The sequence below is a fragment of the Hyposmocoma kahamanoa genome, unplaced genomic scaffold (assembly GCF_003589595.1).
Source record: "Hyposmocoma kahamanoa isolate Upper Pololo Valley unplaced genomic scaffold, ASM358959v1 78, whole genome shotgun sequence".
Lineage (NCBI taxonomy): Eukaryota > Metazoa > Arthropoda > Insecta > Lepidoptera > Cosmopterigidae > Hyposmocoma > Hyposmocoma kahamanoa.
This window is the reverse complement of record NW_020653945.1, coordinates 293,014-320,607: the sequence shown is the minus strand read 5'-3', so window position 1 is coordinate 320,607 and position 27,594 is coordinate 293,014. Positions and strand designations below refer to the sequence as shown.

Genomic DNA, 27,594 nt, shown 5'->3' with positions numbered 1-27,594 from the left:
TGCCGCTGCCGCTGCTTGAAAACATTTAGCCACTGATAACCTGTAGGCTATCAATATTTTATTTGACTTGTTATTCCTGTTCACTTTTTATGAGAAAGTTGTCCTGTACCTACTCGATAAAATTTTAATAACATTGATTAGTTTATATTGAAAATTATTATGTGTAAGTATTGTAAAAACGTCAAAATACGTTTTTAAAATTCTTTCTTGAAATTAATTTCATGTGGCCATTATAAAACAAAAGTAATGTAAAAAAACACAAATTTTGAATATCGAACACAACATATATTATTTAAAATGGCGGCCGCGACAGCATGAGTGATACAGAAAACCTAAACGAGATAACTAGTGACTTCCTATTTAGATAAACCTAACAAATGATCGAGTCATTACTGTTTCCAGGAACAATATTATTGTTTTTAGTTTCGTATCATAATTAGTATTTCCTAACACTTTAAAATGATAACTGTTTATTTAGCCAGACTTCCCATTGGAAATAGATTTCATAACTTATAAAAAAAATGAAAATGAAAATGAAAATTATCGTAATAGTTTTCGTATCATCATAAACAAGATCTTCGACATGCACTAGAAATAGGCTTTTTACCTGTGCGCGAATTTGCGTTGCGTATCAGAAGATTAAGGAGTACTTATTTGATTATGAGTTACCAAATATTAACTTCCCGTTGGATAATAATGAAATGTATAAGTAACATATTAATTTATGATACCGTTTCACATTATATGATATTTAATATAGATAGTTCCGAATTTCGAAATACGAATACGAATTGGGGTCCGAAACATAGGAGATCGGATAGCGAAGCTAAATTGCAGCGTTCATATTGCGTGACGTGGTGATGTCAGACGGGGTAAAATAACAACTGAATGGTGCCCAGAAGTGATTACAGAAGCGAGAAGTCCTGCAGCGAAATAGGAATATGAGGCCTAAGCCCAGCTGTGGGTACAGGTGCATGCGTCTACTTCTATTTTATTTAGTTTTCAAATAGCATAACTTTCCCACACTTTTCACGTACAGTATCTTAAACAACTAGAATTATGTTATGTTAGTTATGTCTCTCTGGAACTATCTCCGTGCATAAATTTGTTGACTTAAATTACTAGTAAATAAAATAATAGTACAAGAATTTATTAATGATATCATCAGTCGTTCAATTCATTACCATAGAACAAATTCAACAAACTCGCCGACATTGCTTCCCGCCATAGCGTTTACTCAGTTGTGGCAAAGAATGCTCATTATACGGCCCGTCTGTTATATCCAGCCATTGAAAACTGCGCACTATACAAAATTTGTTCCGTGTTTAGTTATCGTTGAAGTTGTGTGTTTTAAATTACGTAACCACTGAAATTTCCTTCCTTATACAAGTTTTAGGTACATTTTTAAACTGTTATTGCGTTCGTATTAAAATTGTCTTTCTTGTTGGAAATTAGTTGTATAGATGAGAGCAAAAATAAAAGGGCAGAATAATTTCTTTTGATGCCGCACCTACTTAAACTTTTGAACAAAATTTAGTTGTTTAATGTGATATTAATCTTTTGTTATATCTACTTTATTAAAAAATAAATATTTTGTTTTAGTGCTATGTAATTGCAAATACATAATTGTTATGATGTTTGTAACACATGGAACGTACATATATAAGCGCGACAAACTGACTTTAGACCACAAATAAGACGAAAAAAACAACATCATGACTAAGCACTATGTAGAATTACTCAATCATCAATTTTATTCTCGGCGGTTTTGTTCGCACTCACTTGCCCATTTTACCTAATAAAGTAAAGAGGGCGACTTATTTCCAGTGGTCGACACCAAGCCAGATAGATGAAAATCGAAAAACAAACTTGTGCAAAAGAAAATTATACTATAAGCGGAAATAAAAACAAAACTCAAGACGGTAATCCAAAAACCAGTCAGGAGGTATTGCAAAAGAAAGACAACTTACACCGTCTAGTTAGAATCCTGTTCGGAGTTAAAATAGCAACTGCAACTTTAAATTGCAACAAGCGTGAAATCCTGCTACTATTAAGATTACTTACAGATTAAAATGTTTGAGAGGATAACCAGAGAAACATGGGATATTGCAAGAAAATCGCTACAAAACTGTAACTATAACATTAATAATAATAATAAACAAAGTGCAAGTATTCTCATAGTGAAGTCAGAACTCAGTTTCTAATTGCCATCCAACCGAGAGTATTTTAAAAGGTATTAAAAACAAAAAACACAAAGGCTAAACAAAAAAACAGATTTGGTTAAAACACATTTCAATTATTTGGCAATGTAGACAGTATTGTTCATCATCTCCAAAACCATACGAAATAGTCAATAAAGGAAATGAAAAACTACAATAAAAACGAACTTAGATGGACTTTAATGGAACCTGATTACACAAAGCAACATAATCTCTGACATTACGAATTATAAACAATTGCAGAAGAGATTACGCAAAAGAGGACCGGTCGCAGACTTATCTGAACGCGATCGACTGAAAGGACGCAGAGTGAACGACACCTGATGCAAATCTCGAACAACACACAACACTTCATGCATCATTGAAACATTTAAATATCGTCGCTATATCGATAACAAAATAATAATAGAGTGAAACTGTAGTGTGCACGACGTGTGCGACGCACAAACAGCCTGAGAAACTTATTATAAATAGAATTGATGACTAAATTTAGTTTATGGAAAACAATTTATTTTATTGAAATTATTTTCAACTTGTATTCGAATGAGAGAGACGTATGAGACACATAAGAGGAAAAGTATTGCATAATTGGATTTTCCCATTTGATTTACGTGTTTACGTAAGTACTAAAAGTTATATGACACACTAAGAAATATGTCGTTTTTGTATTTGACGAATAAATTATGTGGACCAATTTTAATGTATTGAAATCGTCACTCTTCTTCTACAATTCCATCAAATTCTCGTCGAGTCCCGTCATCCCGCCCCCACTTGACCTGGATACCCTGTTATCACTTACGTAAGGTGCAGCGGCTGACCTTACTTAACGCGAAGCGACTTGACTGCGCCCACATATAACCCCCGCCTCGCAAAGACCGATGACAAGGCGCCTGCGCACTGCATTATAGCATTTTCGGCACGGAAATTACACGTATTATTCATGCTCTTGTTACACGTCAGTCTGGATCTTAAACATCACGTTTTCCGAAAGAGTTTAATAGAACCCGTTTGTTGCAAAAATATTTTAGAGAATTTAGAGTACATCCATGAAAATAAGCTCAATGTAGCTAACATTACTGGTACGTAACTGCCACTTGACATTTTTTATCAGAATGCGGATGCTACAGTATCAATTATTTACAATTTCGGCGACGCAATGTCACCTTCCCGAGTTGCATAAAAACATCTTTTATCAGCCTTCCTCTGCTTCTTACTGCTATCTCGTGCTTATATTTTAAAACATAATGGCTAATTATATTTCAACACAGTACACAAAGATAACATTTAATTCTCAACGATTTTACTCATATCTCTACAACATGGCTCTATTTTGATCAAAAATTTCAAGCTCTACGAGCATGTAAGAGCACACGCGCAAATGCAAAACTTCCCCGCTACAAGCTAACTAAGGAAACGGGAATACAGGGACTGTGTGTGTTCATGAGTACGTGTTGGTGTGTGTACGTGAAGGTCAGCCGGCGGCGTCATTTCCTGGTCATTGGCAGCGCGGGCGCATCCGATGCGCTCCGCCTGTGCCGCCACTTGCGCCGCGTTCGCGACTCCTTCGAATGCCCTGGACGCATGCTAATCAATGCCTTCTTGGCAATTGACATTTTGTTGTAATACTTGCAATGAATGCATTATTATGTGTCGGTATTTGTTTCTTCCTTCGTTTTATTTCCAACTGATTCTAAGAGGCAAGTACCGCACGAAGAAATGTTAAAGAATATGCCCATGTACAGGTGCATATGTCTCTCTGGGAGTTTATTGCTTAGCGGCGGACATGCGACAGAAATATACAACTTTCGAGTCTTTTAATTTATGTACACCGAGTGCAATCGTTAAGGTTTTCGAAGAATCATAAGTTCCTAAACATTATTTCTTGTGGCGCATACCGTCCTATTTAAATATAAGTAATATCGAGTAAATTTAACTAATGAAACACAACCAATATTTAATGTATATTTTGTGAATAATCCACGACAACAAACTCAACTGAAAGTCAAACAAATACTACAAAACAAAAAACCTCAGAGATAGAATACAAATGTTCGTGTTTGACCGCTTATATTTTAACCAATCCACCAAATAACCAAATTTTTTGCCAAATGGTTACGCCTCTGCATCTATTAAGTAACATTTTGAGATATTGTTTAATAAAATAATTTCAATAATTTCACAAATATAGTAACATTATTCAGTACAGGAACACAATGACGCGTTTAAGGAGACTCTTTTAACTAGCAAAAATACAACAAAATTTTTTTGAAACTCAAAAGTTCAAAAGTCTTTCAATAGGATTTTGGTTGAAAACTAAAAAGAGCGTGTTTGTGATACGGTATTTATAGCAATTATAATAAATTGACAGAGAAAGTGTACTATTATTGCGAGTTTAATTCCTGGTATTTATATTTTAACTTGGTACTTTACTGAACTTACTGTTCTTGTGATAGGAACGTTGTTTTAAGCACTTGTAAAAGTTTGTAAGTATGTCATTGTAGGCATGTTAAAAGATCAAGTGCATTAATTTTACTGTTTCCAAAAATTGTCCATATTGGGCCCTTCAACGAACTATTTATTTTCCTTATTGCATACTCGTTTTTTAGAAACTTTTTTTTTTTACAAATGACGATACAGTCGAGTCCTGGCTTGTTACCTTTCCGGCGACACAGGATGAGCATAGATTCTATTGTAAAGGAAGGATACACGTTTAACAATAAAATGTCTTCATTATTTTTTGCATAAACATTCGTTCCGGTCGTGATGCATCGCACAAATAAAATTATTTCTCATTTTCTTTAACTTCCTTCCTTCGGTTTCCGATCATTATAAATCTTGGTTTTCTATTTACTTATACATTCAAGAAATTTGTGTTCCGCGTGAAGCAAATTATTCTTTGATTGTTACGGTTCAAGGATCAGTTTTAATTACGTCAAATTATTCTTGATATTTATCCTCCTGTACATAAGATCATACAATATCTACATCATGTGCAGAATTCTTCAAAAGTCAATCAAAAGCTAGTCTACAATTTTAGACTCACATATTCAGTCCGTTCATTACCACACTTTCAAAGGTAGTTAGATCTCTCTTCTCCGCCCACCTCCGCTCTATATTGGCAATAAAGGAAGTACACCTAATCAAAACTGAGCAATAAACACTCCAATGGGTAATATCCTCAAAACATTCGCTATCTCTTCCGCCTCAAACTATCGCGCGATAAGACCCAACGCTGCAGTTGCCTGGAGGAAATGCCCCTGTCTTATCTCGAGATAATGTATATTTTCACGTACGATAAAGACTTATCGTGCGCAAAAATAAACGATAACATTTTTTGCAAACTGATATGTTATCTTGTTTTTCGTACTATACAGTCGTTGCGTAAAGAGACCGTTTGGCGACTTTTTGCTCCAAGAAAAATTCCACGATTTACCGCCAACGTAGTTTCCCAAAGAGATGTTCAACATGCGGCCAGAAGGCCTTTGTTTCGCGGCGAAGCTCTAACGAGAAATAAAGCAACAAACAAGCATTTGTATCGCAAGAGGTTTGTGGGGTAACCCATTTATTGCAGCCGGGATGCGCAAGCGCAACCGGTTCCCCCTCTCCTCACTAACGCACTCGCATACTTGCATCCGGGAATCTTTCGCGAACAATTACAGTCTTTGCGCCCTGCGAATAAGGACCACTTTAGGGGAAGATGCTATTCCTTTTTTTCAAAGCCAAGTAGCGAAGTTGACATTCTAAAACTACAAACGGGCGTAAACGCCGTAACCTTGATCCTAACAACCAGTAGGATGCGTCCAGCGCTAACTATAAATAGACTGGCCACCGCATAAAATGCAGGTTTTTTACCCCGTTCCACCGCCGCCGTTCCCAGGGCTCGCGAGGGATTTTATGAAGCTTCTACTTCGTTAAATTGTAAATAACATAAGCACTGTTGTGCAACCGTTATCAACTTGAATTTTGTATCGAGTCACTAACGTCGTTTGCCGATATAGTATCGCGGTAATCCCGGCTTTTCCAGCGATCGTTATTTGAATTATTTTGGCAGCTTTTATAAAGAGGTAAACAGGTATTTCTATCCTTTCCTGATGCGCTCAAAATACGAAAACTCTAGCTTAGATACTAGGCAATGAAAAAATTAAAAAGGCAATTAAAAACTGGGCCTGTGTTTTAACGTGACTTTTCGCAATGTTCCCTCACACCAACCACGGCGTCAACATTGTATAGGGAGCCATTGGCGATAGCAGCGCGGACACGAGCCTTAGATGGCAGTGCGTTGATTAGTTAGTAAGACAATTGGCAGGCGCTCCTTACGCAACTGGAAGCGGTACGTGACGGACACGGACACGTGTAGCGTGCTGGGTGAACGACCGCGATAAGACGCGCGAAAATACGCCAGTTAGATAATATTAGACATAAACTAAAATGGCGGCGGCTACGCGCCCGGTTCATGTTTACACTAACAACTGAACAACAACTCTGCGAAAATTAATGAAACCGTTTAGTCCTAATTCCAAAGAACTTCATTAGGTATTACTAAAAAAACGTATATCCTAAATCTAAGCAGGGTATTATAGAATGTATAACAAATGAAAAGTATAACATTTAGTAGACATTATAATGAATGCGTTAATTATGTACGTGTCCCAACCTCTCGCTGTGGTAAAAATAAACTATGCGATTTGTAGAGACACCTTCACAGCCACGCGACATGACATCGATCGCCCGTCTGCCCACAAAGGATGTCACGCTCGCCAAAAATCGACGACTTCCTTATTGCGGTTTTGCTAGATAACTATTGTTTTTTTCTTCCGAGGCCAGGATAAATCACCCCAGAAACTGACATCGTTATTGACCTAGCTACATCGAACAGCTTTCCATTTTGTCAGACCTAGTTTCTTGGTAGTTTCCAGGCCGGTACCGAAGAAAAGTTTATTTGGACACGTTTCAAAACAATATATGCGCAGTTGACAGGATTCCGAAATAATCAAAACAAGTTTGTATGTCGTGACATGTGCTGGAGGAAAATCCGAAAGCCGGTGACAGGGCGAGGCGACAGCGGCGGCGAGGTGCGTGGTGAAGCGTGCGACGCGAAGCGGGCGCAGCATTGAGGTCAAGGCAGACACAGCGTTGACGCAATCTAGTCCGCGTTTATCTATTTCAATTCATTGTCTTATCAAATACTTGTATTTTTAACCGCCGCGCTGTTAGTTTCGTGTTGTTTGCTACGGTTTTCACTAACCGGATTTTCACGTTCCAATTTTCCGCGGAGTACTGCCCCGCGCTGCCTCGCCTCCCCCGCGGCCAAAATCTAATTTATTATTCGGAGTAGAACTATCAAATACCACAACAGACATGACATTACAAACATGGTTCTTATTCGCTTGCGCCGGTCACCGCTCGTCGCTCGGTGAACGCGATGAGCGACGGTAACCATCGGACGATATTCAGATAGCCGGCCAAACAGTGCCATTCATCATCCGTCAATGCAATAATTGAATTTCGATAACAAGCACAAACACAGCTAATGATTTCCCTGTACGCCGGGCCTCGTCGTTTCTTTTTAATTTATTGTTATTTTTATGACGATTGGCACATGTTATTGCAGCATGAGTTCAAATATATCAAACGCAAAAACAGAGATAGCACAATGAAACATTTCTCATAGGATGTTACGAATTGAGCCTATAAAAATAAGCAAATAGAGATTTTATTTACGGTGAAGGTGTTGTAAAAACTAAGCGCAGTTTTGACAACATAGACCGTCCTAACTTTCCCACAAGTGGAGCTGTGGGACCAACCTAGTCCCACTATTGTTCGGGTTAGTTATACAAGCCCTACACTTGTTTTGTAATCTGAGCCCTACGCTAACAATGTGTCGGTTCCGTTTATTCTTACCGTTTAGCGTTTGGTCAAACAATTCTTCTAATATGTCATGATTGCAAGCGTACTCGTATTAGAGTGCAAATGTTCAAGTTTCCAGATCCTACCGAGAACAAAACTACAAGCAAGACAAATTCTGAGATAATAAACGATAACTTCACAATAAAGCTATCTTTTCTATTCGAGAATTGTACTTAATAGAACGTTCTGCCTTTTGCCTTTAATGAAAGGGAACTTAATGAGTTTATCAATTTATGTTTAGAATTCAAAAGCTCCTGGAAATAAATTTGTCATAATATTTAACCAACGTGATGTTTATGTTTCAGTGGGCGGCGTGAACGAACGCGAGGCGTACGGGTACGGGTACGGCGGTGGCGGCGGGGTGGGCGTGGGGGGCGCGCACCACTTCGCCGCGCCCGCGCCGCCGCCGCTGCACTCCGCGCACGACGAGTTGCCCTACTCCGTGTTCGACTTTGGCGACTACCAGCGGCAGCACCACCACAACAAGCTCAAGCCCAAGAAGCGGCCGCGCCTGGACGCGCCGCAGCCCACCGGCGTGAAACGCAAGTCGCGCGAGGGCTCCACCACCTACCTCTGGGAATTCCTGCTCAAGCTGTTGCAGGACCGCGAGTACTGCCCCCGCTACATCAAATGGACCAACCGCGAGAAGGGCGTCTTCAAGCTGGTCGATTCGAAGGCCGTGTCGCGCCTCTGGGGCCTGCACAAGAATAAGCCCGACATGAATTACGAGACGATGGGCCGCGCGCTGCGCTACTACTACCAGCGCGGCATCCTCGCCAAGGTGGACGGGCAGCGACTCGTCTACCAGTTCGTCGACGTGCCCAAGGACATTGTCGAGATCGACTGCTCGCTCGCGTAGGCTGCCGACGACCAGACGGACGCTACCCCACCCTCAGCGGTGCGTGTCGATTCGAATCTCCAGTGCGGACTGTGTGTGAATGCGACGGACCTTTGTCATACGTAACTATTATAGATTCGCGTATTCATTTCGGTCTTACATTTTTTCACTAATGAATAGTAAATTCGTCTATTTGTCATTCAAATCATCATGCATTGTTTTTCAGATCGCTTCTAATGTTGTTGTTAAGATAAATACTACTCTCAAATCGAACTAATATTAACTTATCATTGAAATTAATATTTATACAAGAATAGGAGAGACGAAATTGATTGCTCAAATGTTTATATAGTACCTATATTTAGGGAACTTCAGAAGAGGAACTAATTTGCTAGATGTTATATGGAAACGGAGTGACTTTTGTATAATGTTGAATCGAATTTTTAATATTTGTATCGAAGTTTGTGGAGCGCCGAACGAGCGCCGAGAGAGCGCTCGGCGCACCGACTACTGTGCGAATCGGAACTTCCTACCTCAGATCTACGCAAAAATAGAATTCATATGAATTATACAATTTATAATATTCGAACATACAGTTTTTACAATATGCAATAAGTAAATAATATTATAGTGAAATAAGAGTTTATATAAAGAAATATTTACGTAAAAAGTTTATATAATGACAAAAATATCGTATATAACTACCCTCAGATTTATATAACTTTTTTGGTGCTTTTTATGGCCATTTGCATATTTACACCTTGTTACAGTCGACCCACTGCTGTTGATCTATCGTACATGTTTACTGCGGTGCGCGCGCGCAGCGCAGCTAGCGACTTGTTTGTTCCTTTGTTGTAGCGATACTCTATGTGTTCTCATGCTAATCTATTTAACACTATCGTTTTTAAACCGAATTTTCAATTGATATTATTTTAGGTTTTTAGATTTGTGGAATTCGGTGAATTCTGCACGAGTACTGAAACCTACTGCCAACTTTCTGTTAGGGGATGTTCTATTATTGTAAGGGATGATTTTGTGCGTTCATTGTGTTAATTATTACTATTATATAGACGTTACAGTAAGTGAGCTGTTTTAAGTGAAATATTCTAGTTTATTTCGTTTATTTAAATTACGGTAGGCCTGTTGCAGAAGCCTCGCGCGCGCAGTGCACATATCAGCCTCAGAGATTTTCATATACACCGCCTCAGTGCATATCAGGATATACAAAACCCGTAATCAATGTTATTTGTACCTATACGATATATCGTTTGTTTGTCGACATGCGCGAGGCTTCTATTTTTTGTTACCTGAATAAATATTATTAATAATTAATTACGATTTGTGGTCCAATGTTAATGAATCATAATACTTTAAATAGATAGTTGATAACAAACGGTTGTTTAAGGCATAGTCTAGTTCGCGTTGATCGAGAGACGGTACGATGCATGTTTCATTCGATGCGATGAAAACAATCCTTATATGTTCAAGATGAACTATGTACTAATAGACAATCTGTATTGTACGTTGCGAAGACTTATTATAGAGGGCGTCCGAACACGAGCGGGGAGCGCGGCCGCGCACCTCTTCCAGTTTATTCATTCATATTTTTATATACAAAGTTAAATATTTATCTAGAGTTAGGAGATAGATAAGCGAAGCTCTCAAATATTAACGTTGACTAGCGCCCGGCGCCGGCGGCTGCGCGCCCCGCTCCACCGCGAAAGGTCCAGTGGAGCCCTGGAAATCGAAACGTCAAGTTTTATGGGTGCTAGAGCGAGTCGAGGGACAGACAGCGAAGAGATGTTCTCTCAGCAACGAGTGTCACACCGTCACACCACCATCAGTTATCGATACATCCAGTGCGTTAGGTGATTACTTGTTAAGTGAAAAGATCTCAGTGTCCAAACTTCTTCGAACAAATCCAGTGCCCGTTTCATGTGATCAAATATTTTACATATACATATTAATAAAAGTGGAATTTTAATCATATTTTTATATAGATAGGAAGATTCTCGACGATTCTATTACTTTCGGCACTTCTTATGCTTTTGTAAATATAACTGTAGGTTTTAACTTATTTATTTCGTTTATTGCGAGAGCGGCGCGGTCGCCGGCGCCACTTCCGGCCGCCTTAAATAATCACCGGCGACACGGCCGCGACACGACACGGCGACCGCGCCGCTTTACGATCTTTCCTTTATAGAAAATTTCGTTCGTAGGTTACAAATGTTATTGTATGATAGTGCGTATAATAATTAATGACTAGTAGGCAATGAATGGACCACGCGATGGAAGGCGAGTGCTCTCAGAATTTATAATTCGGCACACTAGTACGCGATCGCTACTGTGAGATATAAGTTACCGGCAGTAGGCACAATGTTTGAGCAGGCATTTAAAATAATGCTCGGAGGTTTAAATAATTTTAGTCGAATTGATGTTGTTGAAAATCAAAGTTTCTAATTAAAATAATGTACTTAAATTTTTCCCTTGTATAAATTTTGACAGCACCTCGAGAAAATTATTGTTAAAGAAATTATTTTAATCGAGCCTAGTCTATTATCTTAAATTTGATTATAAATTAATTAATTCGGACGCCATAATCGGTACCGGGTCAGGTGTAGACCGGAGCTGTAACACACGAGCGTTGTACATTAAGGACAAGTGCTTTACTGATGTACAAGTGGAGGCACCCAACGCACGCCTCACGACGCAACGCATGTAGCTTGGTGTCGCTAGATAGGTAAAATGTCAATACTTGCGCGGATGCAATGTGAAGGTTAGTGAATTCGGTATAGAGAGGAGGGAGGACGCGTTTTGTCGTTTATTCATTCACGTTTCAATGGATTCTGATTAATTAATGTCCATTTGTAATTGTATTCCGGAAGCGTGAGTGCTAACATGAGTCACTTGTATACGAGCGACATCTGCCTGCAGCCGCCGGGCGTTGCTCGCAACTACCGGCCGCTAGAGGGCGCAACTTATTTTCGAAATGCCTATTCTGAGAGTTAGTGCGGTACAGTGATTTTGCGTTAAACTCGCTTTTAGTTTTATGCAATTAAAGTCCGATATTTTAATTATAGTTTTAGTTGTGTAATTTACAAAATACTGTATTTTCTGCCCCCTAGTTAAGTTATTTTTCTATGTATAGTTAGTTATAAGTGTAAATGAGTTAGCACATAATTTGATGCATGATGATAATGTTAATAAAATATCCACAATAAAATACAATCTTTTGTTTCTTTTGCATTAAGTATACCAATCCCAAAAATACAAATTGCAACCTTACAAACATAGATATAGAAAAAATTACAATATAAGCTTTGAACAATTACAATGACCACAGTGAATCACAGTTTAGCAGATATCGGTATTAATGGTGGTTACTAAACAAGCGAAAGGAGTATAGATTGATTGCAACAAACTTAGGAATGGAAATTATGACATTTTAAAATCAGACTTCTCGAAATTAACTAAATGCTTCCACAGACACTAAAATTTATTCGCTAAACAGTTGTCACTATTAACGACTAGCTTTTTATTTTCGTCGCGATCATTCGCGATAGGAGTTCCATCGGTCGCAGATTTACTGACAAATGGCGGTTGACTACTTTAAGAAGACGTAGTGGCAGTCTATAGTCTCTTTCGTTGTCGGCAACTACCCTCATCTCGACTTACATTATTATTTCTATTGCTGCTGTTAGTGTCTATTAGTATAAGTAACGACAGCAATACTCACCATCAATGCAGCGGATCCTGGGCCCTGATTTTAATTCAAACCGGAGTCGATACGATCGGGTAGCCCACCTGCAATATTTTATACGCCTCGACTCTTAAAAGTGCAGTTTCCGATCGGGAGAGGCAATCGAAATGGAGCTGCTAAACTGTTTAAGCCCGTCTTCACGATTTGATTTTCATTTGGCACTTCATGATGTCGATGCTTCGCGTGTCAAGTGTGGTACTTGACGCTATTTGGAGTATTAGTGTGATCCTGTGGTTAATGTCACTTTGTACCAAGTGTTGAAGCCGAATGGCTTCAGCGCATCATTGTTTTTAAAGGTTTTTGACGTAAGCACCGAATAAGAACGGATTTTGCACATTCATCCCCTAAGGCGGTGAAAAGACCTAAAGATACTTGTTGTATACAATTGTTAACCGCTGAAATAAGAGACGTTGTAAAATTGATTTAGGCTCGCTGTAAGAAGCACATGACAACGTGTTACATTATGTATACAAAATCAAGCAAAATTAATTAATTTCAGAAATTAAACAAGTTATGTGTTACATTGTTTTTTGAAAAAAAACAATTACAATTACAATTAAAAGATGTTCGTGAAAAATGAAAACATTACCTTATCTAGACTATTTATTTTTAAGAAATAAAGAACACGTTAGAATTTTTTAATTATCCTACTGGGCAATGTTTTCAATAACATATTTCATCAGACCTGCATTATCGTCATAATAGCAGAATATCCACCGTTTATTTAATGATAACTTCAATATTTGGATCTTAGATCTGGTTAGATAGAAATGGGACCTGGAATATCGCCACATCTTAAGTCTCTGGATTTTTTTTATGGTTCTATGTAAAAAAAATAATTTACAAAAAGTCTTATGAGACTGTAGAAGAGTCAAGACATAAGATACAAAATATTATTAGCGTCCACCATAAATCTTTGCAGGAGACTACACGAAGCGAATCTCAAAAGACTAAGTCAATGGAAGAAAATGGGTCCCACTATATGGGTAACAATTGGACGTAGTTAAGCAAAAAGGATGCAATCCACAAAATTATCAAAAAAAAATGAGTTGTATGTACGAAACGGTTCCTAAAGTCCTTATATCATTGATATTTTCCATTCTGTATATTGTCATTAACATTAGTAGATAATGAATCCTGATACTGAAAATCATAGTCGTTTTATTATATTTAAATGAATCAAACAAAATCAAATTTTATTCCAAATTTTCTAATGCAATAACTAAACCAAACACCTGAGTAATGCTCATACGGTATTTTGATTTTGGCTGCTACAGTAACTTTAAACGACCCATTCACTACCTGTATTGCAGTCCGTCGCGCAGGCAGGAGACTGCTCGTATACTATCCTGCGTATGTTCCACATATGAAGTCCGCAGAACACATTGCAAGATTGCAGGATGGTGTGAACACAGCGACTACATTCATAATCCTGCGTTACGCGGTGTACGGCTAGGTGGACTGCAATGCAGGATAATTAATGCTCACTTTTACTTCAATAAATATTCAAAGGTATTATAATAAGGGATATAAACTATATAATCATTGTTTTTTGGCCTTTTTTGTGACATCATTGTATTCGTTGATTGGTACCCTACCTACTACTACTAATACTTACTTTACATTAAAAGGAAATTTGTTCATGGGCAAACCTGATTACTGTTTTTGGGCTCTCTTTTAAAATTTTGCTTACAGCTCACACTAGATTTTGTGGGGTAGCCGCATTGACTTACAATTATATGGACGTCGGGTCCGCGCTAAAAAGTGTCCGCACTTGTAAGGCGCTAAAATCGTATACAGAGCGCGACACTCCGCTTTAGTCTTCATTTGTTCTACGGACAGCGCGATACTGCGATGACATAACGATTTAAATTTCGAATAGGTTGACTTGGGACATTTTTTTCGTGGTTTTTGTATTAGACCCGTCGTCCATTTATTTGTAAGTCAATGGGTAGCCGTGTTAATTTAATATTACAGCAAAATTATATCCGTCTTGATTTTGTAAGTCAATGGTCTTGATGTAAAAATAAACTGAACGTATCCAATTCTATAGTCTTAGTGACGTGTTGTTGTCATGTCATATTGTGTTAGACGTCTTGACGTGTATTCACAGCTGTCAATGCACATTTTGTTTCCAATTTCACAATAATGCGAAGGAAAAAGACATAATTGCTTTGCAAAAACTGGTGCAGCACATGTAGTATTCTATATGTTAATGTGAGAGACGTTAAAATTTTTCCAAAATGGTATTAATGACTATGATAGCACGGGTCGTCGACGGCCTGCCTCTAGCCGCTACGATGCAAGAAGACGAACAGGTAACTGTGAAAAACACTGTAAATATAAATTGCTCAACCTGTTGCATTGGTTTGCAATTCATAAATTTAAGATTCAATTCGAAATATATGAAAAAATTAATACGCTTGATTTTCATCACTTCAATGGTCGTTTTTTATTATTTGACTCGTAGGCGTTTATTTTTATCGTTAATATGATTTGCTATGGTGGTTCGCAGAGCGGCTGCAATATTCTGGAGTACCAGAACCAGGCCAAAATGCTGTTTAGGAAGCTAGGCCCTCAATCGCCCATCCGGTGTTCCATTGAAACTGGACCTTACCTATTCCAGTGAGTCCTGACGCTTGTTATTTATTATTTTCGTATTAAGTTTTGATTTGTCTTTAGAACACAAATTTTGTTATACAATAGTACTAGTAGTCATAACATAGACAAATCGCAAACAAATATGTATATATTTCCAGTTATTTAATTGAGAACGAGATCTGCTACCTAGTGCTTTGTGAGAGAAACTATAGCAAAAGGCTAGCATTCAGCTATTTAGAGGAAATTGCACAAGAATTTTATCAACAGTACGGTAAACGGGTAAGTCAATGAATAAAGCAAACATGTGACTTGTATCGGATACTAGAAGCAAATATTCAACATTCATACAATTGCTGTTGCCGCAACCAGCAACTGTCCGGTTGCTGCAATCTGCGACTATCGATTTCATATCGATTGTGTGAAAATAGAATATTCACTTCTTGTTGCTTGTATCCAACATGAGACACACATTTGCACGATGCCTAACTTTGAAATATATTCATACTATGACAGAACGGCACAAATAATCTGCTAATTATAAGTATAGTACAGTTTAATGCATTTGTATTATCTTATCAATCTGGCTTGATACAAAGGTAAAAATAATTTATACGGAAATTAAAAAAACATGATTATTATCCATTTTTATTGTCATATTATTACATCCAATATACATTATATTACAATCAATGTTTTTCGAATGGGGCTGAATACTTTATGAAAATGCTTTAAATGTCAAATTATAATTATCCTGTTATTCAATTTTCAATAGCAAAACCTGATCATAAATGACTTTCATAAATACTCGGCAGGTGAACACAGTAACTCGTCCCTACACTTTCATTGAGTTCGACACGTGGATGCAGCGCGCACGGAAGCAGTACGCGGAGGGCGGCGCGCGGGCACGGCGCGCCGGCGCCTCCGCTCAACTTAGTGGACAACTCGGAGATGTGCAGCGCATCATGATGCAAAACATTGATGATGTGTTGCAGAGAGGGGCCATTTTGTCTGGTAAATACTTCAATTGGGAGTGCTGCAGTGCTCAACCAAGTTCATTAAAATACATTACTAAAGTTTAGCAATAGAAAAAACATATCGCGAAAACCTAAGAAGGTTTTCGCGATTGTTACACATAGGAAATGAAACTGTTTTTCCGGATTTAAATCGCGTATATTTGTTTTTTCAAACAAACCGACGTTTCGGGCCCTTTACAGGTCCCATGGTCATGGTTGACTGACAGTCAACCATACGCAAATACGCAATTTAAATCCAGAAAAACAGTTTCATTTCCTAAATAGAAAAAACAGTTTCTACTTCTATGTTTTTTTTTTACAAAATGGTGTCTATTTCCAGAACTGGACACGAAGACTCAAAACCTATCTATGATGTCGCAAAAGTACAAGAAGGATGCGACATACCTCAACACCAAATCAATGTTGGTGAAGGTCACTGCAGGTGCTGTCATACTGCTTGTTATTGTGCTCTACTTCTGGGTTCTTTAAGACAGCTGCATTGCTGTCAATGCACTTACGATCTGTACTATTTGCTTGTCTACACTGTCCAATATCCTTTATGTGACTTGCAGATTGAGTTCCTTGTTCATTCCTATACTATTTTAAATGTGGGCTTTAAATCTCAGAATATTGGAAATGAAACTATTTTTTTAGAGCAGTAGAGCTCCTTGTGGTGGGGTTCGTCCAGGGAAGTGCTGCCAACCGTACCTATTTCTGCCGCCAAGCAGTAATCTGAGCATCACTGCGTTTCGGTTTTGAAGGGTAAGGTTGCTGGTGAAGTTACAGGCACATGGGACTTGTCAACTTGAGTCTCAGGGTGACGGACGCAGTGGCAGTACCCAGATCTTTGTGATTTAGGGTCGTATTCCAGAACTCTAATCAATGCTCAAGTCAGGATTTGAGCAGACTTGAGTATGATTTCAAGCACTGGAAATACGACCCTAATGGCAAGGACTTGAGTATGATTTTCAGTGCTCACTGCAATACTCAAGTTCTGACTTGAGTATTGAATAGAGTTCTGGAATACGACCCTTAAAGATCTGAGTGGCACTGCTACTGTTAGCGCCCAGTTACACGAGGAGAAAGTTTTCGCGCGGCGACCGCCCAGTTACCAAGTAGATTCGCCATTAATGTACATGAATCTGAATTCTATTTACTAGGCAACAACATTTAAAATCCTCGAATAATACAACCACGGGGCCGCCGCGTAGACCAAATTCAAGCCAGCCTCGCCCGTGTACTCGGGACGCTCATTTAAGTTATAACGTAAAAGCTAAATAAATAGAGTATTTTGCCGTGACAGTTAAACACACGCGGTCGCTGCGCTGGGTAAGCGCGATGAAATTCGGGTCGTGTCTTACCACCGCCTGGTAGTAACGCGACTTGTTCGTCCAGTCACTTTGTAGCGTAAAGAAAAATATTGCATAGATGTGATACCATTACTTTACCATCTCAGTCAGCTGTCCCTTATTTTTCATGTCTATGGCTGTGACCTTGTGACCTTGGGACCTGTATACTGGCCCGAAACGTTGGTTTGAAAAAACAAATACACGCGATTTAGATAGGAAAAAATAGTTTCATATCAAATGTGTGAAAACCTGGATATCTTAATGTATTTATTTTAACTAGCCCCTCCCATACCACTGCCAAGCACGTGTATTGGTTTAATGATTCTCAAGTGCCCAAATATGAGTAGTTTTTATTATATACAGTAATTATTCTTAGCTTAGTCTGTTTATTGATATCACTGTGGACAAGCAAAAATAGCAATATATGTAAGGGGTCTTTGGTAACACTGCAATTACTTTCATATTTAGAAAGAATTTTATTTTTGCCACAATATTTCCAATAAATGTGAAATGCTATGTCATGTATAGTTTGTAATTGAAAGTAATTTTAGGAAGTTCCTAACAATGATTTTGTAATTAAATTTGTCGTATTTTTATAAATGTACAGACAGCTACAATGTGTTGTTTATGTTAACGCAAAAACGAATGACAAATTTGTTCTGTATTTATTAGAAGCAATATAATTAACGAAGTTCTAATATGCTAAAGCATTCCAACGAAGTAAGAAAGACATTAAAAAGTATGTGTAACAAAAAAATTGGAAATTTTTTATTCCTTATACTTTTGAGGGTAGCTCTTTTTAATTAACCAGGCAGTGTAATAATGCTTTATCAAAAAACAGACGAAGGTTATCCACTGATTCAATAACTTCATATTCTACCAGAGCTCAATATAATTAGTCAAAAGAAGCAACACATCATTTGAAAATACTGAATTACTATGCACGACGGCCTTTATTTTATAACTAAAGTAAGACTAATTAATTTCTCCAAATAATTTTGTCAAAACGCTAAGATGAATGATACTTTACCTCTTTCGATAAACTATGAAAAAATGTGAAAACGAGCAGTATACAGAGAGAAAGTAAGCAAATATTTTCAAGAGAGTCTAAATATTGAAGCAGTACATACGACTTTTGTAGTTATTTACATTGGACTAGTAGACAATTTTATGAATATGGATAATTAAAATGTTCAAAGAAATATTCTTTTATGATTATATATTACTTGATACTCTCTCATGCCCTTGGTTTCATTTATTTATGAATTAAACATGTGAATCTGAATTAGACTGTAGAAATCCTCCAAATCGGTTAAGCCATTATTGATTAATTGTGTAACAACCTCCTTACCCAATTAAGAGATACCTATATGATGCATCTGTCTTTGTTTAAGCGCAACTTCGGAATTAAAGTGGGGTCAAAGTATCTTTGTTATAAACAATTTGTATTCGCCAGTAATATTCAGCACATGGGTGTGTACGGTGGAGGAATGTTGTAAATTTTATCGCCTATTGTTAATTGTATAATGTATTTATTTAAGATGAAATAAATATGCATTCTTTTCAATGTTAGTTATTATTATTTATATTATTATTTTAGCGATTGCTTTATTAGTTCAATAAGGATAAAAAGTGACGTATATTTTTTCAATTTTAAGTTTTAACATCACTGTTATCGTTCCGAAGGTCAGTTTCATTACTTCTTGTGTTGTTAGCCAAATGGACGCTAGTCACTCCACACAAAGCATTCCGGAGCCTTAAAGCATTCGCTGCACTCAGCATCTGTGTATAAAAGCAGAACAATCAAAGTAGTTTTATCTTAACATGGCGATTCTTAAACAATATTAATGTGGTTGATAATCAAATTAATTCGCATTAATATACAGGGTGATTTATTATCACTATCAAATTTTAATATTATGATCGTTTATGAAAATACAATATACGTGTTTTTATTTTAGTATCACTCGGTACTAAAATGTTGAGATATTTTTTTATTATTATCAGTCGCCAGACTATAAATAAATTGCTAGAGGGGTTTTGGCGTTTGAGAGCGAGGAAGCCACTGCTCAGCCTCTCCTAGTTATCGAACACGTGCTGTCGTTTCAGTCTCTTAATTTTGCCACCATCAACCAGTGCTTTAGCGAGAGGATTCGGATGAGTGTTGAGCCGATCCCTGTGTTTACGTCTATATACGTCCATCATTTTTACAATCGTTGGAATCTCCAGGTATTTGAAGTGTTGAGATACGAGTTTAAAATGTTGAGATATGACCTCACAAACTCATCCAAAATACGGCCACAATTTTAGGCATACTACACCTAACATACCCTGCGCCTCAGCTCCGCCCACTGCCCGCGCGTCACGATCGTACTCACGGTCAGTGTGCGGTGATGGATCAGTGGCGCGTGCTAATTATGCTTAGTTAAAAACTTGTAACCTTTGTCATAACATAACACCGACAATTGTTTAAAAAAAGAAATTACATTAATATCATCTGCATTACTTATTTGTTTTTCACGACACAGGAAGGAAATTAAAATAACCGTTTTGACGCTTTATGCCTGAAACCCAAAATGCCAATCGGGCACAATGTCACATTACGCCGCCTTACTTTCTCAAACTCGTATCTTAAAGCACTGAAGTTACTGAAAAGCAAAAAATGGATTGTACATAGAAATTTTGCAAGCTGATTTTACATCACATTTCCTTCATAGTCATACACTGGTTTTTACCTATTCTTAAAATAATGCATCCAAATCAACATTTGATAAGAAATTTAAAATAGATAGAATGATTTGCCATCTCCTGAATAATCACTCTTTATAAGATACGAGTTTGAGAAAGTAACGCCAAATGTTGCTGCCAGGAACAGGCCTCCCTCCTGACGCACGTACTAATGTCCAATAGTGGACGTCATTCGTCTGAAATAATGAAACGAGGTTCTGATGTTTATAAAAATGTATGTAACGTATTAGCGTGTTGTATTGACTAGCTAATCAAACATTATCAGTTATTATTTTGGACAAATAATTTAAATGTGAAAATTTTAAACTATCTACTGATAAAAAAGTCACCCTGTATATGTTTCTGTAAGTATCAAAGGATGAACACCTCTGATTCATCCGGTAAACAATAGTACAATATTGTATGTAGCAATTAATAACCTGTATAATAGTAGCAAATATGACTGGTCTGTTCTTCCATTGCAGTGTGCCAAAAATCTGTACTGGATATGGCACTACAGTAGACTGCGGAGGATTCTTCATGTGCACCATAGACACCCTAATGTGGAGCTCATCGAGGGTCATAGTTGGAGTGTCTAGCTAAAATGGTCACATAAGTAAACAATATGTAACAGATTTATTTGCATTTTATATCTGTTAAGAACATCCATAGCCCAATAATTTGCAATGAAAGCACTGGATGAGGAGGTCCTTGGTGCTATTCCCAGTGAGACTAATTTTAAAAATATACTTCTCCAAATGGGTCCTACTCTGGGTGTTCTAGTTACTATTCCAATGCTCTGGGTACTCATAGCACAGAGAAATCCTTAATTTTTAACAGGTTGATGTGGTTGGCTAGAAATTACAAAAAAAAATGTTTTCCTGCTGAAAGTTGATAAATATAGTTGATAGTTTTTTATTAGTCTCTTTGTTAATTTAAACTGGTTACTCAAAGACAGGAAAAGTTATCATCATGTTGTATCAAGAACTCAAAATTAAGGTGCTGAACAAAGATATTAATTATCACATTTAAAATCTATAATAATTTGATTTGGAATAACATACTTAATGTTGTTTTGTTTTAATTTCCGCATGAAGTACATAGAGATGCAAAAGCATTTCCCTATTTTTAATAACATTTACTCCATGGCAATAAGCAAGTTAACAAGAAAATAAAGTAAATAAAGTGTACTTCTTTTATATAACTAACAATGAATATTTTTATTTCATACCTTTTTAGGTGACTGAAAAGGAACTGATTATTTTATCATTTTTATCATATTCTTTACTGTTCTAATTGAAACACCACAAGCTACAAATACAGTTATTGGACTTTTTGAAAGTAACCATTGTTGTCTTTCATGAAAGTATTTGCTTCATGTAAAAAATACAGTTGTGCCTGTGACGGCAGCTTTCCTCCCATTGTATAATAAATAAAAAATATAATAGCATCTCTATATACTTCCAAGTCGACTGAAAGCGTCCAGTCTGTACCAAAGGTGAAGGGCAACTGAATAAAACCCGATGACAGTCGAAACACAAAGTTTGCTGAGAGACATTGAGAAAATGAAGCACTGTACTTCTTCTTGTAAATGTTATGGCCCCATCGAATTAATAGATGATTTCACCAATATCAAGTTGAGGAACACACGCATTTTTACTCAAAAACAGACTGGTGAATTTCGACAGAATTCACTGAGAGGAGAATCTACAATGACAGAGAACCTACACAGATTATTTCAGAAACAAATTGTTTTTTAAATAAATTTACACAGCACATGCACAAAAGGAGAATGGGCTAACGTTAGGAGGAAGTTGATATTAACGGGACAGGGGAATTTAGGTGGGAGGTTATTATACAGAGGAGTGACACAACGGTTGTAATTTAAATTATACTCACATCTGTCAAGAAGAACTTTCCATGAACACTCTGTAAAACCGCAACTGTTCTGCATTTTAAAACATTTTCTTTACATGTTTCACTGATGACAGTCAAATCTTTTATATCCGAGTATATGTAAAAGTCACGCTGGAAAAACAATATAAAACTATTACAATCTAAGTAGTAGTTTACATTTAAAATAATAAGAAGGTAAGGTAAACTTACTTCAGGAGTTTCGGAAGAGAAAGGTAGATCGCAATAAGAATAACATTTTAAGTAAGACATTATTACCAGATGTGTAAATATAAATTAAATTCTAGTCAGATTCTTGATTTTACTTAGATCACAATCACAATTGATCTATTTGACATTTAAACTTTGTGGTTTGACGTTTTACATTTACGGTGTAAATCACGCAACTCATAAAAAATGGAGAAAAATAAAGGAACAACCACAGAACAAATTACCCGCCAACGAGCACCATCCGCCAGTAACGCCAATAGATTACGGCTGCGATCAGTGTTGCCAGACTTTTGCGAAGTTAATTCGTCAATTTCTGTGCATTGAGTAGAGTTCTGGAATACGCCCTTGAGAGTCGTATTCCAAAACTCTACTCAATGCTCAAGTCAGGATTTGAGCAGACTTGAGTATGATTTCAAGCACTGGAAATACGACCCTTACTTGACGGACTTGAGTATGATTTTCAGTGCTCAATGCTATACTCAAGTCCTGACTTGAGTATTGAGTAGAGTTCTGGAATACGACCCATAGGGTCGTATCCTGTATAGGTCGGATCCTGACTTGAGCATTGAGTAGAGTTCTGGAATACGGCCTTTAGACTTAAAACAGTCTGTGGCTAACTGCGAAAAGCCAAGAAAAAAAAAAGAAATTGTCATTTTTGTTATTGTTCAGCTGCTCTTGTGGTCACAAGTTGTGACCACAAATTAGAAAGATTGTGACGATAGGTACTAAAACACAACTAAAAATTTTAATTCACCAACTTTTTTAGAATTGCGCATTTTTATTGTTGTACAATATGCCGTCAACACTTGTAGAATTGCGACCTAACCGACGCCTCTTAGATCATGAATTCGAAGGTTACAAGTTAAATTTACTGGCGCTGCCACATTACACACATGATCTTGTTTCTCCCATTGACAAACTTTACCCAGACGAAGTGCAATACTCCTTCGTGCACGCTAAACTCTTCGCGCTCCATAACCACCTTGTGAGCGATGACTGGGACTATTCCTACAATTGTTATTACATCGATAAGAAACAGCAAGTGCGGCATATTATGTTCGAAAGTACAAACCATACGTTCCATAATACGGTTGTTTACGATGTCCCAGCGCATGTTCAGAGAAAATCTGGTCATTTCAACCTGTGTCTTGCGTTTCCATCTGCCAACTTAGCGATCGTTAGTGATGGCACAGGGTACCTGCACATAGTCGAGACCGGTTCTAGAAATAAACCAAGCCCAAATCAGTGGCAGACAATGCACTCTAATCTTGTACTTGGAGAAAATAAATACTTCATTATCATTGATTCAAGAATTCATGAAAAGAATAATAAAGAATCACTCCACTGCCTCCTTCAATCAGTTGAACAGAATGAGAACCACTTCTTCTCAGTTCTTACTTGGGTTACATTTCAACATGATGGCAACTGGAAGCAAACAAGCTTAAGGCAAGCTCAAGGTAAAGGCATAGTTCATTATGCGGCCATTGAGACAAGCTGTACTGCACTGTACATAGCATCAGATAATCCTTTCAAATTTACAACAGATTCAGAAATGGAAATCAAAGAACCATCTATAGAAACAGAACAACAAAGAAAGATTATTTATACTTGGTTGCAGACTACAGATGACATTACAGTTACATTGAAACTTCAGCCATTGTGTGACAAAAACCTTTTAAATATTAGTGTTACCCCTTTGACCATCAAAATTAACTATGCTGACAAAACTTTTGTTGAGGGCAAATTGAGGTATAAAGTAGACTGCGAATTGACAACATGGAATCTTCAAGAAAATGGCCAACTGGACATTTTATTGACTAAAACAGACAGCATGCTTTGGGATGAATTAGTAGAAGGTGGAGACAAAAATGGAGAGCAAATCTTGGATGCTAGTTTAGTGGAAGAAGCTCATCAAAGATTAGCTCATTTGTGCTCGGAAACTGAAGTCACTGTTGACCAGTCTGCACCTGGGTTCTCTACCCAGGAGTTGGAAGAGTGTGATGCTGCTTCGGAAGAGGATACTGTGTTGGGTAAATTTCATATAAGTTTATTCAATACATTTATTGATTCTTAGCCTTAAAAGAAAAAGAATATTTGTCTATTGCTTCACATACTGTAGCTTTACCATGTAAGCTTAATTTGGTAAAAATAATATTGTAATTGATTTTTTTTTGCAGTACGTCTGGACACAACCAATCATGAAATAACACACAGAATTCCACTTAGTGTTCATCAATACCTGTTTAAAATAAAACTGGAGACAAATGAAGTGCCAGCATTGGCCTTACGTCATGATGTTGATGCTTGCATATGGCAGCCATTTGCACAGCTTGTCAACTCGGATACTTGGCCGGTGAAACATCAAGGGACTCTCCTTGCCTTCGGTTATGTACAGTCATCAAAACAAAACAGAAAATTTGTCACATGTCCACCAAATTTCTCTTACAGTGTTGTCTGTGAAGCCACTAGACACATTTTCATTTATAGAAGTTCAGGTAGCCAAGATTGTCAGCTAAGAAAGCGTACTAGTGGTGCAATGAAAACAGTGAAAATTGGACAACAGCATGTCTTCAACATTGATAAATTTGGAGAAGTGTTAGGAATCAATGCTACAAATGATTACTTATTCTTATTAACTGAGAGTACGCTTTTAGCTGTAGGGTTGCAATGACGTTGCTCTTCTTTTATAATAATAAAGTATAAAATATGTTTGAATACAATTTTTATTTCTTAATACTATTTTATAATATCTTAAACTATGTTTCTGTTTCACTGTCAGTCCCTCCTAAACTGTCTTCTGAGGAGTATCCTGTTGTAAAGAGAAGATTCTTTGGTCTCTTTTTCCTTTCCTCTTTCAACTCTTTCTCAATCTCCATCTGTTTTTCTTTGGCTATTTTCTCTGTTAACAACTGCCGTGGCCTCTTTCTATGACGCATCTGCTGGTTGTTTTCCTTTGTATTTTCATTTCTGATTTGTCCACTTAGAATGTTATTTGATGTAACTTCACATCCCATTGGTTTTGCACTTACTTTGTCATTACACTCCATGTGAGCTTGTTTTTCATAATCAAATTCATCTTCTGCAAATAAATGTCACGTGGATTAAATTTCTTTCAAAGAGTGCATACGTACAATCTCTATCATGTTAAAATTAAATGTCAATGTTCAGTATTTATTCTTGGACAAATAGATTATATAAAATAGCAAACAAAATGTGTAGGTACCTGGCACAACAATCTCAAAATTGTAAGCATGGTCTTTGAGAACAACAAATATGATGGGAAACTCCACAATACATTTTCCAGAAAGATTCTCAGCCAAGGACTCTGTAGGATCAAGCTCGAAGAACTTTTTAGCGGAACCTTTAACTTTTTCAGCTGTAAAATAAATAAGCAATTTTATAGTTTTAAAAATAATAGGGTAAGTCTGCAATCAAAATCAAAAACTGTTCCAACCATGGTGTACCTAACACTCTTAATATATAAAAAAGTTTAGTATTTTATCTATTTTTACTCATAGTAACAAAAAAAAAATGTAAAGTAATTTGGTTAGTAAAAAACTTGGTTTTGATTTGTGACAGTAATTTTTATTTTTTGAATGGCATATATCCTGAGAACTGCAATCTATCCTAAGATATATTAATATAGTAGGTTTATGAGACATTTATAAGTTTTCAGTAACTATCCATACATAAACTTCACGCTCTTTTCATAAAGAGATTGGCAGCTTAGAGGATGGAGTTGGCAGAGACTACAGCCTTCCACTTGCTAACATCTTGACACCTTTTTTTTGTGTTTGGTCTTTCGCGGTCAGCGTTGAAGCCAATGACAAGATAAATTAACTTCATTTAAAAAAACAGGGAAACCTTCATATGTTAAGGAATTTTGGAAACGGATTTAGGAAAAAGAGAACTTAGAGCGTTAGTGAGAGGTATGCCCCAGGGGTCCTTGTTAAGTCCAATAATGTTCTCCATTTTCACTGCCGATCTACCTGGGTGCATAGAGACGTGTAAATACCACTTGTACGCAGATGATACCCAGCTCTATTACTCTTTTGAAGGTAAAAATGGCGGAGAGGCAATCAGGAATATTAATCATGATCTTCAAAAAGTTCATTTATGGTCAAAAAAGAATTCTCTTGTTTTGAATCCAGTTAAGTCCCAAACATTAATTCTAGGTACTAAACTCCAAATAAAGACCGTCCTCGACTGTGACGAAAAAATCAAAATAAATAACGTTGAACTCGAGTTGGTAACTTCTGCGCGTAATCTCGGACTAGTGTTGGATGGCGAACAAAGATATGTAGAGCACATAAATACCAAAATTAGAAATAGTTTCTTTAAGTTGAAAACACTTTATAAACATAGATCATATCTTAAAGAAGACTTGCGCCTCCTCTTGGCTGACCTACTTGTGCTATCACCCTTCAATTATTGTGCTACCATTTACGGCCCTAGGATAAATAGCAATACCGAGAGAGCAATACAGCGAGTACAGAATGCGTGCATTCGTTTTTGCTATGATGTACCTAAAAGACAGCACATAACGCCGTATCTTAATTCAAAATTAATCCTTAATATGAGCGCCAGAAGAGAACTACAATATGCCTGTACAATCCATAGAGTAATCTGGAATAAAAAACCAGAATATCTTTTTGAGAAACTTACTTGGAAAAAACATTGCTCAAATAGAAATCTCCGTTCCGGCGCTCATAATAAGCTAAAGATTCAGGCACATAAATCAGCGCGTTATAGAGGGTGTTTCAGATTTAATGCAGCAAAAATTTGGAATGATTTACCTCCGCCTTTGAGGCATAAAATGAATGTGGACACCTTCAGAAATAAATACAAATCTGCATTAATTAAGAAGCAGTTTGCGGCTGAAAATCTGAAACACGCTAGCTGCAAATTTTTGGCATTGAAGGATTTCTTTGTGTAGACCCTACTAGTATAATACACAAGATACATCGCATACACACATACTCATACACACAAACAGGCACACACCACATCACACACACACACACACACACACACACACACACACACACACACACAC

General features: G+C 37.1%; 5 protein-coding genes across 7 annotated transcripts in view; 3 read left to right on the top strand and 2 right to left on the bottom strand.

Moving 5' to 3' along the window:
* Positions 1-9,195, top strand: part of LOC113232782 (ecdysone-induced protein 74EF) — a 320,596-nt gene extending 311,401 nt beyond the window's left edge. For all 3 annotated transcript variants that reach the window (XM_026467573.1, XM_026467572.1, XM_026467574.1), the window contains one exon: positions 8,432-9,195. In XM_026467573.1, the coding sequence (XP_026323358.1) occupies positions 8,432-8,985 (554 nt within the window). In that variant the 3' untranslated portion in view covers positions 8,986-9,195. The remainder of the gene's footprint in view (positions 1-8,431) is intronic.
* Positions 9,196-14,897: 5,702 nt separating this feature from the next.
* On the top strand, positions 14,898-17,062 carry LOC113233147 (vesicle-trafficking protein SEC22b-B). Its single transcript, XM_026468155.1, has 5 exons — positions 14,898-15,042; positions 15,240-15,349; positions 15,484-15,604; positions 16,138-16,336; positions 16,679-17,062. The coding sequence occupies exons 1-5, from the start codon at positions 14,968-14,970 to the stop codon at positions 16,825-16,827; spliced, it is 654 nt and encodes a 217-aa protein (XP_026323940.1). The 5' UTR covers positions 14,898-14,967; the 3' UTR covers positions 16,828-17,062.
* A 1,733-nt stretch (positions 17,063-18,795) lies between these two features.
* On the bottom strand, positions 18,796-22,650 carry LOC113232846. The gene is made up of 4 exons (XM_026467696.1): positions 22,521-22,650; positions 22,314-22,442; positions 20,855-21,013; positions 18,796-19,469 (listed from the first exon to the last, which is right to left on the bottom strand). Exons 1-4 carry the CDS (start codon positions 22,578-22,580, stop codon positions 19,341-19,343), a joined length of 477 nt encoding a protein of 158 aa, XP_026323481.1. The 5' UTR covers positions 22,581-22,650; the 3' UTR covers positions 18,796-19,340.
* A 621-nt stretch (positions 22,651-23,271) lies between these two features.
* Positions 23,272-25,224, top strand: LOC113233116 (nudC domain-containing protein 1). Its single transcript, XM_026468111.1, has 2 exons — positions 23,272-24,568; positions 24,716-25,224. Exons 1-2 carry the CDS (start codon positions 23,332-23,334, stop codon positions 25,207-25,209), a joined length of 1,731 nt encoding a protein of 576 aa, XP_026323896.1. The 5' UTR covers positions 23,272-23,331; the 3' UTR covers positions 25,210-25,224.
* Positions 25,225-25,279: 55 nt separating this feature from the next.
* Positions 25,280-27,594, bottom strand: part of LOC113233117 (box C/D snoRNA protein 1) — a 9,755-nt gene continuing 7,440 nt past the window's right edge. Inside the window, exons 5-6 of the mRNA XM_026468112.1 lie at positions 25,762-25,914; positions 25,280-25,617 (exon numbers count right to left, since the gene is read on the bottom strand). Coding sequence (XP_026323897.1) covers positions 25,295-25,617; positions 25,762-25,914 — 476 coding nt within the window. The 3' untranslated portion in view covers positions 25,280-25,294. The remainder of the gene's footprint in view (positions 25,618-25,761; positions 25,915-27,594) is intronic.